The sequence below is a fragment of the Hakea prostrata genome, chromosome 3 (genome assembly GCF_041222555.1).
Source record: "Hakea prostrata isolate BN-2017 chromosome 3, UWA_Hpros_2, whole genome shotgun sequence".
In the NCBI taxonomy this organism is placed as follows: Eukaryota; Viridiplantae; Streptophyta; class Magnoliopsida; order Proteales; family Proteaceae; genus Hakea; species Hakea prostrata.
The window spans coordinates 7,542,756-7,560,550 of NC_142602.1; the positions used below are offsets into that span (position 1 = coordinate 7,542,756).

Below are 17,795 nucleotides of genomic sequence, written 5' to 3' on the forward strand. Positions count from 1 at the left end.
GTGATCGGTACCGGTATCTAATTGATGCGAACCGGACTCCGATACGTTAACACAAACGTACGCGTGGCTGGAATCTCGAACGTTGCATTGCATATTTGCATCTGGCATCTTTGTGATGCGCTTGGAGCGATTTCGTTTCGGAGTGGCACGTGCAAGTTTGCAACGTGACGAGCAGCTTCTTGGAGACGCTATAAAAGGTAAGCCGCTACCGTTACTCTTTTTCCCTCCCTTTTCCTTGCTTGTGCTGGTAAATTTAACAGTTCAAATCGCTGAGTAAGAGAAATCCGGATTCCGGAACGACCGAAATGGCGCCAAAAGCAAGTGGGCGGCTGAAAGGAAGGAAGAAGGAGATCTCTCGTTCTCCAGAGCAACCGGGAATCTTCGATGGAATGGTGGTTTTCTTAGTTGAAGCTGAAGTACAGGCACGCAGATTGCAGGTAGTTCAGTTCTATAACCTTTTCTCTCACCATCCGAGGCTTCCGAAGTTTATTCTTCGTGTCATTTTTGTTATCGCTGTATACTTGACCTATGATTTGTGTTGCCGATGCTAAACATCGAAGACCCAGAATCCATACGGCAGTTTTATGACACCCTTAGTTCGACTTATCCATCAGATCCTTCCTCCACCCTTGCCCTTGTTGTTTCCATTTCTTCATCATATTTTCGTCTTTTACCGTGGAATCTACCATGAAATTTCAAACCCTTGAAGTCATTCTTCTTAAAATTTCAAACCCTTGATGGTTCACTCTTCTAGCATTGATTCTCGGAGTCCCTTTGGACCTTTACTAGGAAAAGCATTGTTATTGCTACTTTGGTTGTGCACGTTGAAGGAAAAAAAAAATCACCACGTTGTAAGTAGGAATTTTCCATAGTATTCCAAAATATAAATTACTATTGTTGAGCGTTTTCGTTCAGCCCAAGAACATTTCCTCGTGTATTATTGTGTTATTGGTTATTTATTGTTATCTTTTGCATTTTCCACTTCTATTTATCCCTCAGATATGGAAACAGAAGCTTGTGCAGATGGGAGCTACCATTGAGGACCGTCTTACCAATAGGGTTACTCATATTTTTGCTATGAATTCCAAAGCCCTTCTAAATCAAGTGGATAGGTGTAGGTTGTCTCGTTTTGAAGTGGTGAGTTGTTGTTTTTCTTCTCCAATTTGCTCAAGCGCCATTAAATGCTGTTCATGGTAGATTCTAATTGATAATATTGACGTTGTAAATCAACCAGGTTTTTATGGGTTACCCATTCTGCTGCTTACTTTTTTCTATTGTGTTACACATTATCACTGATGATTTCTTTCTAATAATTTATGCCTGTAAAGTCCTTTCTCCTTCAATGCAATTGTGCTTAATCATGAAACCCCTTCCAATTTTTCCTGTTGTCTATCGAGTTCCATAATTTAAGTTGTATGATTATAGATTCTACCCCTCCGCTACTTCTGGTGTGTAACTTCTGTAGTCTCCTTTTATCTTTTTGCTTGCTTAGACTCATCTAATAATTTATTTGGAGGAGAATGGAGAAATCTGTAAGCCTTTTATGCGACATACCAATATGCACATTGAGGATCATAGTCCTTCGAGGATATCAGTCAAATTGTTGATGTTTAATTACTCTGGCATGTTTCAGAGCTTACTCCTTTTCCAGTGGCTGGAGGAAAGCTTGAGACTAGGAGAAAGGGTGCCTGAGGATTCCTACAGTCTAAAACTGGAGTCTGAACAGGGAAAGGAGGAAAAATCTTTAGAGGCAATCTCATCTGAACCAGTGCATGACAACATATTGAATGGTAGCAAATCTTCCCCTCGCAAAAAAAGTAAATTCTCTCGTGGGGGTTCTAATGATGCAAATCTACTGAGTGGGGAAGATAATCGAAAAGGTTCTGGAGATGAGGCACCAATGAGTAGTGGAGGTTCCGATGACTCTTCTCAGTATACATCAAATCCAGAAAATCATAGTCAATGTAGTTCTAATACTTCTAATAAGGATGTAAGTATGTTAATTAACTTGGATAACTGTTTAAGTTAATACTTGAAGCATTTGGACATGTGTTGCAATATATGCATCTTCTTTCTTTATATGCTGCGAAAGTATGTCCTTCATTTTCAACAAAAAAACAATTTTGTATGTTAGTATTATTAGTAGCACTACAGGAATAAGGATGTCTTTCAGGCTCTTTAAGGGAAAAGGGGGTAAAGATCTCTTTTGACATACAAACTTGCTGAAATATTACTTCTACTTGTTTGATGATCAGATAAGTTCTTCAGAGTTATCCCTGGCCTATAATCCACCTGATTTAAATAGGAATATAACAGAGATATTTGGAAAACTTGTCAACATATATCGAGGTATATTTGGATGATTTACTTCCTATCCTTGTTATTTTTATAGGCTGTTATTTATTGGGTTGTTTCTGTTTTTTTCCCCCTTCCTTGTTATAGCCTTAGGTGATGACAGGAGGTCATTTAGTTATTACAAAGCTATTCCAGTGATTGAGAAACTACCTTTCAAGATCGAAAGTGTTGAGCAGGTCACACACCTGCCCTCAATTGGGAAGTCAATGCAGGACCATGTAAGTGCTTGTTAGCTGGTGTAGAATCAGTGTTTCGCATTGTTATCTGGTTGTGCTGGAAAATACTGAGTTCTGAAATTATTTGTGATAGAAAGTATGATTACTCTGTATATGTGATGTTGATGTTAAGAGTATTTTATCGCAACTCCTGACCTTCTCTTTGCCATTAAGAAGTACTGTATCGTGCGTCTTTTTAATTATAAGTGCAGACAACATATTTAAATTTATGTTCGAACAAGAGAATTGTTTGCCCTAGTTCAATTTGTGTAAGATTTGGATTATGCTTGATAAATTTTCAAAAACTTGTGAACAAAGATATAGTAGTTTCCGCGCACACAGATGCACTGTATACTAAATATATCTTGGATGTACATAAATGATAATATATTAGAAAGATGATTCTAGGGAACATCTCAGTGGCATACTGGAGAGATGCTAAGAAAAGCTAGACATCTCTCAGATATGCTTTGCCACACGAATATGCTTATTATGAGTAATGTTAAGTGTTCTAAGAATTCTGAACTATAAATAAGCAACAAATGGTGATCCAGCCAGCATAGCTTTCTCTGTTATTATGTGTTCTAATAAGTAATAGAAACTATTTAGCAAACTCGATCTGAAAAAGAAACATGCATTTTCTTATTGAGATACTGGCTTAAAGTAACCCCTAAAAGTCCAAACCATACAATCTGCAAGTATAAACGTACTATTAAGTAGCATAAATTTAGTATTACAGGTTAACCATACTGCTCCTACTCTAGTAACCTATTAAATAAATCTGAAGTAGCATACATTATTGTTGACACTGTTCTGTCACCCCTCCCTGCAATCATGACAACAAGCTACAGATGGATATTGACACCTCTCTCGTAAACTCCCCCAAATCCCTAAAAATCCCCTCTGAAATTATTTGCCATGCAGATTTCAAAATTGACCTTTATGGCATGGTTGTGGCAAGAAATTGATTTTGTACCTATTTCTCAAGAAGTCCTCCACCTTAGGAACCGCCTTGGCAGGTACTGAGTCCCATTTCAGCATCTGTGATTCCTTTTTTGCCCATCCTGAGTTCTTCCTTTGTTCCACCTCGAAATCCAGACCCCCATTACCATTCTGCAGTCTGGATAACCTGGCTCTGTTTTTCTTAAACCCATTTTTACTGTTAACAACTGTATTTTTCTTTATTAATCCTGTTAATCCATACCGTACCATCAGAGGGAGCCCTATAAATAGAGACCCTTTCATTTGCAAGGAGCCATCCTCCACCTAAGGAACTATCTAAAGGTTCCTCTGCCCATTTCAGCATCCACAACCCCTCTTTTTGCCCATTACAGTTTTCTTGCTGACTTCCACCTTGAAATGGACATCCATGTTACCATGTCCACAGTCTGGCTTTTGCAAGACTATTTACCCCTGACCATCTGCATCTTTCTATAAAAGTCCTACATATTTCTGTCATTCTATCCTAGAACCAAACATTTGGCTCTCAAAGCTCTCACGCTGTCATTGCTCTGCCTGAAATCCAAATAGTTAGATGACCCTTTGCAGCCGTTACCTAGTGCAAAGTCTGAGTAACCCTACACTTTTATATTGCCTTTCCTCTGCCAAACAAGAAAACTGACAAGCTAACCAGCGGGAGAATATTAAAAACTTAGAATCCAATGGGAAGACTGGTATATCCAGGTGTCATAGGGTGCTAATAGCTTCCCTTGTAACCTGATTGCTCACCCAAACTCTCTGACCAGACCATCTGAAATCTGGTAGCCCTTCCATCAGCCATGGGTTGATTGTATCCTGGGTCCGAATATCAGGTGACAATTCCTTTTAATGTACATAATGCATTATCCTATACGCCCGTTCTGGATAGCGAATTTGGATAGTAAATCTGAAGGCCACAAGCAACACAAAGCTGCCCCCAAATGTTTGTGGTGGACGAAATTGCTTGATAGTAATCAAGCCTCTAACTCTGTGAGGGGTGAACAAGCTGTGGAAACCCCCAATTATAGACTGCAGTTCATTCAAGATGATTTAAACTGATGTCTTGTCTGTTTTTTCAAACTACATGTGATACTTGGCAAAAACAAGGACGAAAAACCAAGATTCAAGCAACAGGATTCATTTTAAGCTTCAGTTCCTGGTTTTGATGTGGTTTAACGAAAATTCTTAGCTTTTTTACACACTGCTATATTGTTTTCTAGTGTCAATGGAATATACTTAAGTTTTGGTAAAAAAGTAAGAGTATTTCATTAACAAAACTGGGATTTATTTAGTGTGTGTTTCTTGTGCACCTGTATATTTAATGTATCAGTCCTTATTGATCTGTATTGGGTCGTCTTGCCACCTTATTGGCCTGTAGCAGTCACTTATGGGTCTTTATATATTCCGTATCAATTCTTTGTCATATCAACATGGGCAATTTTGATATGAATTGGCCATAGTGTATCAATACTTGATACTTTGGGGAGCCATATTTTGACTTATCCTTTTAAGGGAAACTTCTTTCATGTATAATATGTGTTTTTGATACTTTCATATTCTTTTAAATTTTTTCATGTGTCTAATTGTGTGCTATGTAAAAGTAATTATAGTATAATAGATTTTTACTTAAAAGCATATTGGAAGAAGTTGCGAAACTAATAAGGTGAGTGTCTTATTTACAGATTCACGAGATTGTGACTACTGGCAAATTATCGAAATTGGAGCACTTTGAGACGGATGAAAAGGTGTTGCAGAGCTTCTAACAAAAATGTGGTTCCTCTATATATATATATATATATATATATATATATATATATATATATATATATATATATATATATATTGTTGCTGCCTTATTTTCCTTGTGCTCTTTAAAGGGAGTATGCTGTCCATATTGGATAGGCTGTTACCACTCCTCCATGGTTGTCAAAGCGTCCGCCTAGGCAGCAAGGCGGTTTTTCAACCGCCTTGTTTTGAACCGCTTAATTGACGCCCAATTTACAAAGGAACTCCAAGGCCCAAATTGACCCCGGTGCCCGTCGGCAACAGAATGTGAAGTATGAGCCATACTCAACATCAAGAATCAATAAATTAGTAAATGCCTAGGCGGACCCTTTGACAACCGTGATTTGATGAGATTAACTTATGTTTGTGTTCTTTTTTTGAATAAATTTTCATAATTATGATTCTTGAATGCTTGTTTTTTTGGGATGAATGTGACTATTGAATATTTAGTTAGCTTATTATAGAAAGTAATTGTATTGAAAAGTAGTTTAAAAGTCGTTGTATTGAAAGTTTTTGACCCAACTGCTTTGGTCACCTTATTGCCACCTAGGTGCCGCTTTGTCGCCTAGTCACCTAGGCGGAGCCCCCAGTTGCCTTGCCGCCTTGACAACCATGCACCCCACTAGCTTTCCTTTTTATAGCAAAAACATGGCTTGGCTTGTGCCTCATGTCTAAGGCTGTTGGCCAAAGATGGTTTAAAGCCTATTAATTAGATGAGGTTGCCAAAAATTGAAGTGTGTAACTTGTGGGAAGTCAAACACAGATTGTGAATCAACTGCTTGTTAATTCGACGCAATCTACCAAGATATTTCTTGTAGCAGTCATTTGCAAAATTAGTAGCAATTCAACTTCAGAATTTGTAGAATAGAACATCATAGAGTTGTCTTTGTTAATGAAAAGATCGATGCCACTTACTATTTCAAAACAGTTGTAGTTTAAATTACATTGAACATTTCATTTGTTTTTCAGGGACCAAATAGAGCCACTAATATTGCATCACATGGGAGGGAGGGGTGTTGTGGTTAGGCAATATAATCAACTCAACCCAAGTCAATAAAGACTCAACCCTTTATATGGGATTTTCTTGGCTGCAGGTGCTTCCTGTAAGACAATTCAGTCTATCTAGAACCATCTTTCTGCTAACTCTGACATTCCTCTGCCAAGTGTTTTGTGATTTTCTGTTCTCCTTTTTGATCATTTAAAAATAGGACCATTATTATCCAGGCCCTTGGGAGGGGTGAGTTCGGATCTTTCAAGGTGCACCATGTAACTCCTTAAAGGGCAGGCACTGATTTTTGTTGCAAATGAATGAACCATCTTAGTGCTGCTTTTCTTCATCATATCATTTATTGGTTTCATGTGCAGGTGAAATACGGGTTATCAGGTTGGCTGGTGGGAAGAAACTGTCAGCTAGAGCATATAAACACGAATTATAGAAATGTTACTTGAGATATTCAAAATCCTTAAAATATAGATTTTTCTCTCTCCCCTCCCTCTTTCTTCTTTTTAAGGATCTTGTTGGGGCAATTGTATGCTGTGCTCAATCTAAACCTCGCTGCATGATTTATTCTTCTGTGTTGTCTTTTTAATATTATGAAGGTGCGGACAATCTCTTTATTTGGGGAAGTTTGGGGTGTTGGTCCAGCTACTGCTCTGAAACTCTATGAGAAAGGACATCGCTCACTAGATGATCTGAAGAATGATGATTCTTTAACAAATGCACAGAAGTTAGGGTTGAAATATTTTGATGATATCATGAAGAGAATTCCACGTCATGAGGTCTGTAACTGTGCTGAACCCAATAGGTCTTTGTCAAAGTTCATGAAATTCATGTGGCATTTCTAACAATTAGCTAATTTCCATGGACTAGGTTCAAGAGATGGAATCTCTTTTACAGAGAACTGGAGAAGATGTTTTGCCTGGGGTGAGCACTGTAATAGACTGGATTTGGTTTCAGTCCTAAGAGTTTCTGGATCTGTTTTGGGAGTTCTGTGGTGATGATTTGACAACCAACTTTTGAGCTAGTTCTGATATTTATTTGCTGTCCCTAATGTACATGACATAAATATAAATGCATCAAAAGTAAAGCTACTTTGATGAATAAGTTTCAACTGGTTTCTTAGAAATAAAAAAGAATTTAAGGATGCTAATGCTAGATAAACCAGGCTGAGTCCAAGAAAACCGCTCTGGGAGTGTTGGACAAAACACATAAGAGTTAAGATACTCGTCTAAATTAAGAAAGCTCCAGGATTGGGGATATTGAATTAGAAAGATATGTTTACCAAAAAAAAAAGAAAAAGAAAGGTATCAAATAAATAACATTCCCCCCCCCCCCCCCCAATGAAAAAAAAGGTAAAAGAGACCAAGAAATTCAACAATAATCTGGAGACAGACAGAATGAATAAGTTGAGGTTGGAAACTTGGAATCAGGACCTACAGTCATAAAGCATAAGCACCTTTGGTAAAGATAAGGGTTTGGAACCCCATCAATAAAAAAGGGTTCAAGGAAATCTTGTCTGGATTTGTGAACTGCTATTTTCCATTTTCCTCTAGAAACCCTCCTCTGGTTAAACCAAAAATTAAAAGCAAGTATCTTCACTTTGATTTTCAATTCCTTAACTCTGTTAAGTATGATTTCCCTGATGACACTAATCATGCCAATGGAAAATGTTAATTGTTGAAAAGAAGTCCTAAAAGAGAGTGATGGGAATAAGAGTAGGAGTGGCTTCTTTTGGATTAATTAGCAAAGTAAATCCCATTTAACTTGGAATGAGACTAGAATAGTCCCTTCTGGCTTAGTAGTTGAAAGTACCCACAAATGAGAAAAGGTAACTGAGTTTAACTTAGACAACCCAGACAAGCTAAAGACTCAGTAAGGAATTTCCACTGGAGCACTTGAGAGGAGATTTAGATTTCTGTCAAGGAAAGAGAAATATGCATAGAGTCATAGACACATTAACAGGACATGGTGAGAGTCTCAAAGGTTGGCTGTTTTAATTGAACAATTGTTTTCCTCGTGAACCTCAACTGGAAACATTCATTCTCTTTGTGGGCTTACTGTAAACCAAATACTTCTGTTCTTCATCAGATATGATGTGTGCAAAATTAATACGATGAGACATTATTTGATTTTTGGCCCTAATAGGTATTTGCGTAATTTGGTTGTGTACATTTGCCCCTCCAATACCCTGCAGTAGTGGAAGGCTAGTGCACTGGATTTATTTATTTATTATTATTATTTTTGTGGCGGGGGGGGGGGGACATATCTGTATATGTACATATGAATACTATGTACTTCTGTCTGCTTAATGACTTTCGTATGTTTTTGTAGGTGAGTGTCTTATGTGGAGGATCATACAGACGTGGAAAGGCTACATGTGGTGATCTAGACATTGTTATTACACATCCTGATGGCAAAAGGTAATAATTGTATAATCAAACCTATCTCCTGTTGCTACTCTATTGTTGTTTATTACATGCTGTATAATGGATCATTGTTATCGTTTCAGATGTAAAACCAATCTAAATTTCTTGAAGACTACGTCTTTCTGATTCTGTAAAATGTGATCATGATGCAGCCATTATTTTTTCAATTCAACAGTTGCCATAGATGTGGACCAGCCTGACCCAGTTTGTATCCAAGCCCTTTGAATTACATAATGCAAGGCACCTAGACCATATATATGTCCTTCAAAGACCCAAGCGTAGGTCTTTGACCTAGGAAAATGATTGTCTTGTTCTTGCAAGCATTGATAAGAGGAAAGTTCGGGCCTAGCCGTTTACTTTTTAGTCTTCCATTCCTTGTTACTCATTAAAAGCAATTGTTAAAGACTGCTACCATGGATGGTTTGTTGTTGTTACCATGAGGAGTGGTGTCTCTGTTTAGTTGCAATTGTTAGTCTGTGAGCAGCTGTGGTTCTGGTTGTAGTTTTCAAAGATTTCCTTAGTTATTTACTTTCTTGTAATTAGACTTATACTCTTAATAGGTTTTCTACTAAGGATCAATCACTTGTAAGTGGTGGGGACAGACCATGGTGGAGCTCATTCTGAATCTTTGTTCTGGCCTATTTTCTCCTTCCTTCATCAGGATGTCCTCTCTTTCTCTTTTTGGTTCTCTTCTTGTTCATAGATTCTGTCTTGTGATATCTGGATTTGCTAACAGTTGTTAGCTTGAAGTATGCTCCAAAATATAGGTGAAAGCCTTAAAAAAAAAATAATAAAAAAAAAAAAGCATTAAGTCCTGAAAGAAGATCACATAACACAATAAAACTGCTAATCATGTGTGTGATTGCTTGATCCCAAAAGCCCGAACTTTGTTTTAACCAATTTGCTCCTAAAGCCTAGAAAATAGAAAAAGATTACAATAAAATTATAAATTATTATCTATAATGGAAGATTATTGGCAATTATCAAGAATAGTTGTTGTGTTTGTTGACTAGTCTACCTTGTGGATCCTTGTATATCTATTTGAAGTGGCAAACAACTCAAAGAATCCATTGCCTTTGGCATCTCTATTCATCTCTTCTCAATGTTTTGCTAACCATAGAAAGGTTCGGACGTCCCTTTCAGACCTTAAGTACCCTTGGTTGAAGTTTGTCCAAATTTAGAAATCCAGATCCAAGGGCAGAGAATAGTGCTTTGTTGACACTGTTGAGGTATGATGTTAGTGCTTTGTTGACACTGTTGAGGTATGATGTCTTGCACTCCATCGCTTGTTTCATTGATTGATTCTAAATGGCTGTTAAGCAGAAACAGAGCCCGAGACCTGGAATGTTAGCCACCTTGTGTTTGTTATTTGGGGCCTCGATGAATCAGCAAGGGGTTTGGTGGCAGCTCCTGGGGATTCTTTTTTGGGGATTATATTGGTACTTTGGTGTGAGTATACAGTATACCTATGTGATGTTGGTATGACTTGTAGCAATGTTCACTCGTCGGTATCTTGAGGATTAGGTCAGTAATCTCATTCAACTGTCAATGGTGAAGTAGATCTCATCTCACTGTGGATGTAGGCAATCCTGCCGAACAACATAAACCCTTGAATTGGGTAATTATTCATTTTTTTTTAATGATTTTCATTATTTTCTGAAGCGTTTTAGTATTCTGTTTCTACAGACTTCTTGTTGCTCTCTGTGTCAGCAACACCCTCACATCTGTAGCATGTGTGCGTTGTTGCCTGTAGGGTAATGGTATTTAAGTGTCTTTGTATATATAGGCTGGATATTAGAAAATGACAGTGGGGGATGAAATTATAAGCATGTGTAATTGCTGGCATAGGTTTAACCACCTTTCAGGGCCATCTTGTTAGTCAGGTATGGATAGTTTGTGCTGGTGTGAACATGTGTGCAGGTGCACCTATCAATTCAAAAGCTTTGACGTTTTATGGAAATTTTGGCAGACATTAGCCTTCAACATGTGCGGATAATGATAAAAAGGACATGTTCTGTTTGTGACAATATACATACATCTTGATGTGTGACTCTTATATTTGTCCAAGTTATTACAGTTTCTCTTGTTGGTCCTAGAATCTCATGTTAAATTCTTCTGTCCTGTATTCTTCCATACAACTTAATTCCACATTGTTTATAAGGTTCCCCTTTGGTCTGCATTGAAAACTACATGTTATTGTTTCCAGTAATTCTGCATCTGAGTTGGCTTTTATAAAGCTGATGCCTGCATTCTTTGTATCTCAGTCACACAGGATTTTTACCAAAGTACGTGAAGCATCTGAAAGATATTGGTTTTCTGAGGGAGGATTTGATCTTTAGCATTCACAGTGAGGAGGTAATAACCTTATATTTTTAATCAATTTCTGAAATTTTTTGCTGTGTAGAACTTATGCCAGTGATATTCTAAATATTGTTGTGCATGGTGGAAATATTGATATAGGGCATAGAAAAACTTATTCAAATTTGTCGAAGTTGGATTGTTGGAAAATTGTTGTCTGTGTAGTCTGATAATTGATTAATTGGTAATTAATATCTTCAAAACCCCTAAAATGATTCATAAGAGTGGGTCTATTTTCTGGCAATGGGACGTTTCATTATTATCCTTTTAAGTAGTTTCATCATCTGGAACATCTTGAGAGTTCACATCCATGAATTTTGAACCATTCAGTTGATGAAGGTTCATGCATGAGGATTTTTATTGAGGGGCTTCCCAATACTGAGGTTCAGGAAAGCTGGATACTCAAATCGTTTACAGTAGAAAAACTTTCTTCTCAGCATCCGTCACTGAGACTACTTTTCTGTTCAGAAGGACATGTCCATAGTCCACACACATTCCTAATTTACCTTCTCCTTGCTCCATTCAATCTTTATGCTCATGTTTTCAATTTATCTTGCTAATGTTTTTGATTGATTCACAAGGTGATTTTGCATTCAGGATCCTAATTCAGGAGTTGATACATATTTTGGTCTTTGTACGTATCCTGGTCGAGAAGAACGACATCGAATTGACTTCAAGGTATATATATACATTCTCCCCTTTGTTGACATTCTGTGGTGTTGGGTGATATTTTGCCTGAAAATTTTCCCTTTTTCTAGCCTTGGTACCATTCCCTCTAGGAATTGGCCTACAACATCATATAAGGGAGTTTTCTCATGAGTTTGTGAGGTGGGTGAGTGCCCTAGAGGGCTTGAATGAAAATTCAAGGGTTTAGATGTCAAAATGGTTAAATGGGTGTGGGCATTCAGTGATACTCACATAGCTGTTTGCATGTGCAAAGTTGTGATTGCACATGAAATAGAGAGACATAGAAGTGCTTATGTATGTGATTTTGTTTACCTTGTAATATGTTCATGATTCTCCTTGGTATTTTGGACCTTGGCTTGTAATGGAAAACTTAGGTTAATGTAATACTGATGTCAAATATAATTTATTTTTTTTATTTTTATTTTTATCGCTGGAAATGAAAACGTGCTTCATATTCTGTTTTTATATATTTCTCCCTTTGAGGTTCTGCTGTAACTATCATATTTCAAGTCTGAGTATTTTGAATGTCAGGTATACCCAAGGGATATATATGCATTTGGTTTAATAGCATGGACAGGAAATGACGTACTCAATAGGAGGTAAGTTGATTATGTTCTACAGTCACCAACGATGCATTTTGTGGTTTTTGCCCTCTGCTGTTATATATATATATATATATATGTATATGTGTGTGTGTGTGTGTGTGTGTGTGTGTGTGTGTGTGTGACTGGCATTAGCATCATGAGTATTCATGCTAGGCATGTGAAGTGTATTCCACAACTTCAGGTGCAAGTGTTGTGGGAGTAGAATCTTAGGAGGAAACCAGTGATCTGCCTATGTATATGTTGATATGTAATTGAGGGGCTTTCTAAACGACTCCTCTGTAGGTGTATTTAGACCAGGCACCTTCTTTTAGGTGTCTTATTCTCAGACCTTCTTTGAGTTAGGGGCATAAAGAGCTTTTACACTCAGACTAAAAGGGAGTTACAACTTATTTGACACCTTAGGGGATATCATCCATAAATGCAAAACCAGGTTTCCATTTTTTGTTACTCATCTTCTAAAATCTTGGCTAGTGGGCCAAGTCAAACCTGATGAAGCTAAATCATGTACATTCAGTAATGAATGGAATAATACTTTGTAGAACAGTATCATAGCTCCTCTCAAGCTGTCAGGGTACAAAAATCTATATGAATTGGATAAAAATGTGGGAAACAACATAATGTTTTAGTCAGGGTATACAAATGGATACAACATCGTTTACTGAGGGATCTCTTACATTTAACCTGATGTTATAGGAAGGTTTAGAGGCTAACTGGGCTTGAGGTAGGCTGCTGGATAGATTCGTTACAGAGTTTAAATCTCTAATAAGGTTTCTTCACCTCTCAACAGCACTCTGAGAGCAATGTTCACACCATTGCTGGGGTACACATCGTGCTTTCACCAGTATTGCCGACACTAATCACTCCCGTGCAAGGTTGAACAATTATTTTCTTGCTGGTTTCGTTGTTCTACCTGAAACAAACCAATACCAATAGACTCTCAAAGCTCTTAATCACAAACTGTGGGTGTGAAGTGTGAATATGAGCCCTATTAAAGACTTTGATTTGACCACCCCATTTTTCTTTTTTGGGCGAAGATTTGACCCTGTTTTGAGAGAGAACTTTTCACATGTTTATTAAGGGTTCCCTTTTTATCTTAACTTGCATCTCTAGTTGACTGAGTGAGAAAGATATCATTTGGCAGATAGATAAAGGCCAATTTTTGAACTGAAGTATAGTTTACCGACTGCAGGTTAAGGTTACTTGCAGATTCAAAAGGCTACCAGCTTGATGATACAGGGCTCTTTCCAGCCACTCAGGGTTCTGGGGGAAAACGGGTAATCAAACTGTTCTTTGTCCTTGGGAACTACCCTAGTGCACTGTCTTTAGTCCTCTCCTCTCCTCCCCCCCCCCCCCCTCTTATTGTGATTCATGTGTACTGAATGTGTCCCCTTTATTGCAGAGTGCAAGAGCTAGGACAACTTTGAGATTTAAAACAGAAAAGGAAGTGTTTGATTTCCTGGGGTTTCCTTGGCTTGAACCTCATAAAAGGAATTTGTAAATGAATTGAGTAATATATTATGTATGTGAATAGATTTCCTCTGTGAGCAATCTCCCTTACAAAGCCAGCGAGGGTAAGGTTTGTGTATATGATGAACCCTCGCAAATCCTGCAGTTTTGAGAGTTTTGTGCATTAGGCATGTCCTTGCATAGCCATTCCTTGTAAACAGAGAACTCATATGGTTTTTGCAGATACAAGCCAGTTGTTGGAACAAGATTTCTACACGTATGCTCACTATGGTTTGAGAACTCCATCCACGTGGTGAAGCTCGAGTTTAACAAAAGTGTGAAATGCCGATGCATTGGCAACTGCTTTAATGGTGATAGCATCCTTTACCAAAGCCTCCGTAAAATGCTTCCTCTGAATTGTTTTATTTTCTTGAACTTGATTCCTCATAAAATACAAATGGAACATTCCTTGGTTGGCGGTACTAGAAGTGAAATTGTTTTGCATCGATGCATCTATTAGTCCTGGCTACTAGAAGTGAACTAACTGTGCAGTAGAGAGGTACGTTCAGTGGAATTCAATTTGTCATCCATCATACGGTGTGACGCTGTCTTTTCTCCCTGAACCAAAAAAAAAAAAACCAACCGTTTGATAGATTTTATGATTCTCTCTGGATAATCGACGGATTTTATGATGATATCACACTCTACAAGTTCACGAAAATGAACAGTTCATGTGATAAACTAGGAACAAAAATTATCCAGATCATTTGAAATTTCACAGAATTTTGGATTGGTTTCATTTTTTCACACCATTTTCTTCCTCGACGTCAATTGAGCATTTGAGCGTTAATATGCACATGACCAATAGAGCGTTAGTGGGTGGGTGCGTCTACTGAACTGAACTTACAAAAACCGAACCGGATAAGGGCTATAAGGGAGAGACAACAGATACAGATAGAGAGAGAGAGGGATGGCAGGGATTACAGCTCCTCTCAGGCTCGTTGAATTTTCCTACTCCTTTCCTTCTTCCTCTCTTCGCAGCAAACCTTCTTCTTCTATTTCTGCTGGTTTCGGTGGTGCTGCTTCTCCCGTCTGTCAGTCCTTAACCACTGCGTTTTTTAATCCTTCCTGTATCCCTTTATTGTGCAAGAACATTACAACAGCAGCGAGACCATCACCACCACCTTCACATCTATTTACTTTTTCCTCTGGAAAACAGATTTGCAGGGCAGCAGAGTACAAATTTCCAGACCCTATTCCCGAATTTGCTGAATCCGTGAGTGCTCCCTTCGTTGTACTTGTACTTTGTTCTTCTTCTTTCATCAGTTATTTCTTCGGTTTTTTATTATCTCGAAGATATTTTGCCTGCTTCTTGCTGTCCCACGGAGTTCCTGCGGTCCTGTTTTTGTTCGGTTCGGAAGACTTGGCTCTACTTTACTTGGTTTCACTTACTCTGTTTGTTATTTTTTTCCTGGCCTCAGGAAACGGAGAAGTTGAGAACCCATCTCTATACGAAGCTGTCAAGGAAATCCATCTTTGGAGATTCTGTAGAGGAAGTGGTAGAAGTATGCACAGAGGTAGTTCCCTTCCTGACTGATGTTCACTATCGTATGTCTAGAGTTTTTGTGTCTACTGTCTTTTGAAATAATATCCATAGAGCTGCTGCAAGTAGCTTAGCGAAGATTGTATCAGACTCGAAAGGCTTACTGTGAACTTCATCCGAACAAATTGGAGGGGTGACCATCGACATTTGGAATTGATATTGAATTGCCAACATCCCCTTCACATACATCCGAATTTAGGTCTTTGGTTATCCAATGTAGGAGGATGGTTTCAAAATGATAGTTTCCTTTGTACCCATGAATTGACCAGCTGGATGATGGTTTCATGATCCATTTTTTGGGTAATTGCCTGACACTGTTGCATAAGATTGTTTAGTAACCCCCTTCCGTTGTTGTAATGCACTCACTCTTTCATCTTGGATTTATTGTGGGAACACAATGACTGCAGCAGGGAAAGGAATAGTTGTGAACCTAGAGAACACACAGTTTAACCTGCTTAGCAACACTAGAATGTAATGTAAACCTCTCCTGATCTTAGGGGAGCCTCATCCTGATGTTTCACACAGCATCTTATGATCTACAACAAAAACCCACAAAGAAAATGGGGCCTGTATACAGAGTTCCAGTGGGAAATGCATAGTAAACTCATTAGTTGAAATATGTGATGATACAAAGTCAATTGATACAGAACTTATAGATTTGAAAATGAAGGTGTTAAAGGACAGTATCTACTTATCATCAAAATCTTTGCAGACAGCTTGAGATCTTGATTGTATTTTATATTTTCTTTTGTTGGTATATACTTGTTACTGTGCTCATTGTAAAAATCTCTATTATTCCATTTGTTGTCAATCTTTGGTTGTAACACTATTTGTTAAACACAAAAAATAAAGTAGACAAGAATATCAATTTTGCCTCCTGGGTTTAGACACAGATCCATCATTATTGGAATCCTTCTGGTGCCATGAATTCTTAAATGCTAAGAAACAAGTACCCAATAAGATTGCCTTTTGATTGAAAGCAAAGGGAACTGGTGAGGATCCAGGATTTGCTAAACTTACACCTAATCCGTTAGGCAGATGTACCGTTGCTTTTAGAGGTCTAGGATACTTAAACACTTGCATAGCTACTGCGTTTGCTTGGAAGCACCTCAACATAAGGAACAATGCTTAGGTCTCCTCGCCTGGTGTGAATTCCATATTTCCTTGTTGGCATTGTTCAGTATTCACTTAGTAGCTTTATGATTGGTAATAGGGTTTTGAACAATTTAGTAAGACCCACTAGGAGGTTATACTCCCTGTAGAGTTCCTGAAAATGGCAATGTCCACAGGTTCTTACTTTTTCCATTGTTGTCATGGTCTCGCATTTGGGCTTATAGAATCAATTTAGTAAAATTGAATATGCTCATGTTAGGTACTTGATTTTGAAAATGGGGGTTCAGGAAATTCATGTAAGAAACTTCTTCAGCCCCTGTTATACTAATTCTTGAAATGTGTATGAGAACATTTCAAGACAAATCAGGCAAACAGCCCATGAACAAGTTGGGTTTCGGTTGTTCAAATCAGGACAGAAGGATGAAATGAGTTTTACAACGAACTTACCACCATTTGTGCTCAAAAGCTTTTATGCCAATCAAATTGATTGGTTGAACAGAAAGAACACAAAAAGAATAAAGCTTTCCATGCTAAGTATTTCAGTGTCTTTAGTACATGTTAAGTGCTTAGTAAAAGGACTTAAAGCACTATTATATTTGTTTTGCATTTACATTGTTTTCTTGCTTTCATGCACATTGCACTGTGAACAAGCTTTGGATATCCAATCTTTTGGCTCGAAGAAATTTGGGTCTTTGAAAATTCACCTGTGGCTACCATTTGCATGGATTTGTTGCACATTATTTGAATGCTAAATGTGCTTTTTATCGTGCTGCTGTCTCAAACAGATATTCAACACTTTCTTACACACAGAATATGGAGGCCCTGGAACCTTGTTAGTCATCCCTTTCATTGACATGGCTGACAGTCTGAAAGAAAGGGGGCTTCCTGGAGCACCACAAGCTGCACGCGCAGCAGTAGTATGGGCACAAGAACATGTTGACAAGGACTGGAATGAGTGGACAGGTGAGAATTCCAATCAATAGAAATACTTCCTCTGAGGGGTGTGAGTGCCTCCCAAGTTTTGATTTATAGAGAGAATTCATAGGATCAATACTTAAAACTAGCACCGGTTCTCGAAGTAGGAAGATCCACAGGACTTGATACCTAAGGTGTGCAATTAGCGCAGCGCTTGTTGCTTTTCCTTTTTTGTTGCTTTTCATTTTTCCCTCTTGTTTCTTGAACAATTATGATGGAATTTGCTGAACATGGATCTCTACTATCAAA

General features: G+C 38.0%; 2 protein-coding genes across 2 annotated transcripts; both read left to right on the forward strand.

Moving 5' to 3' along the window:
• Nucleotides 1-244: 244 nt before the first annotated feature.
• POL{LAMBDA} (DNA polymerase lambda (POLL)) lies at nt 245-14,311 on the forward strand. The gene is made up of 14 exons (XM_089148664.1): nt 245-437; nt 1,000-1,137; nt 1,634-1,990; nt 2,256-2,349; nt 2,443-2,573; nt 5,231-5,293; nt 6,933-7,112; nt 7,204-7,257; nt 8,665-8,753; nt 11,024-11,114; nt 11,715-11,795; nt 12,336-12,403; nt 13,599-13,683; nt 13,809-14,311. Exons 1-14 carry the CDS (start codon nt 306-308, stop codon nt 13,905-13,907), a joined length of 1,662 nt encoding a protein of 553 aa, XP_089004790.1. The 5' UTR covers nt 245-305; the 3' UTR covers nt 13,908-14,311.
• Nucleotides 14,312-14,639: 328 nt separating this feature from the next.
• Nucleotides 14,640-17,795, forward strand: PRIN2 (Serine/Threonine-kinase). Its single transcript, XM_089148665.1, has 3 exons — nt 14,640-15,131; nt 15,337-15,432; nt 17,357-17,795. Exons 1-3 carry the CDS (start codon nt 14,826-14,828, stop codon nt 17,552-17,554), a joined length of 600 nt encoding a protein of 199 aa, XP_089004791.1. The 5' UTR covers nt 14,640-14,825; the 3' UTR covers nt 17,555-17,795.

Bases quoted from the DNA above. Each gene is read 5' to 3' on its own strand.
- PRIN2 (XM_089148665.1), top strand. From the start codon at position 14,826: ATGGCAGGGATTACAGCTCCTCTCAGGCTCGTTGAATTTTCCTACTCC. The intron at 15,132-15,336 runs GTGAGTGCTCCC...TCCTGGCCTCAG, and splicing joins TTCCCGAATTTGCTGAATCC to GAAACGGAGAAGTTGAGAAC. The intron at 15,433-17,356 runs GTAGTTCCCTTC...TGTCTCAAACAG, and splicing joins TGGTAGAAGTATGCACAGAG to ATATTCAACACTTTCTTACA.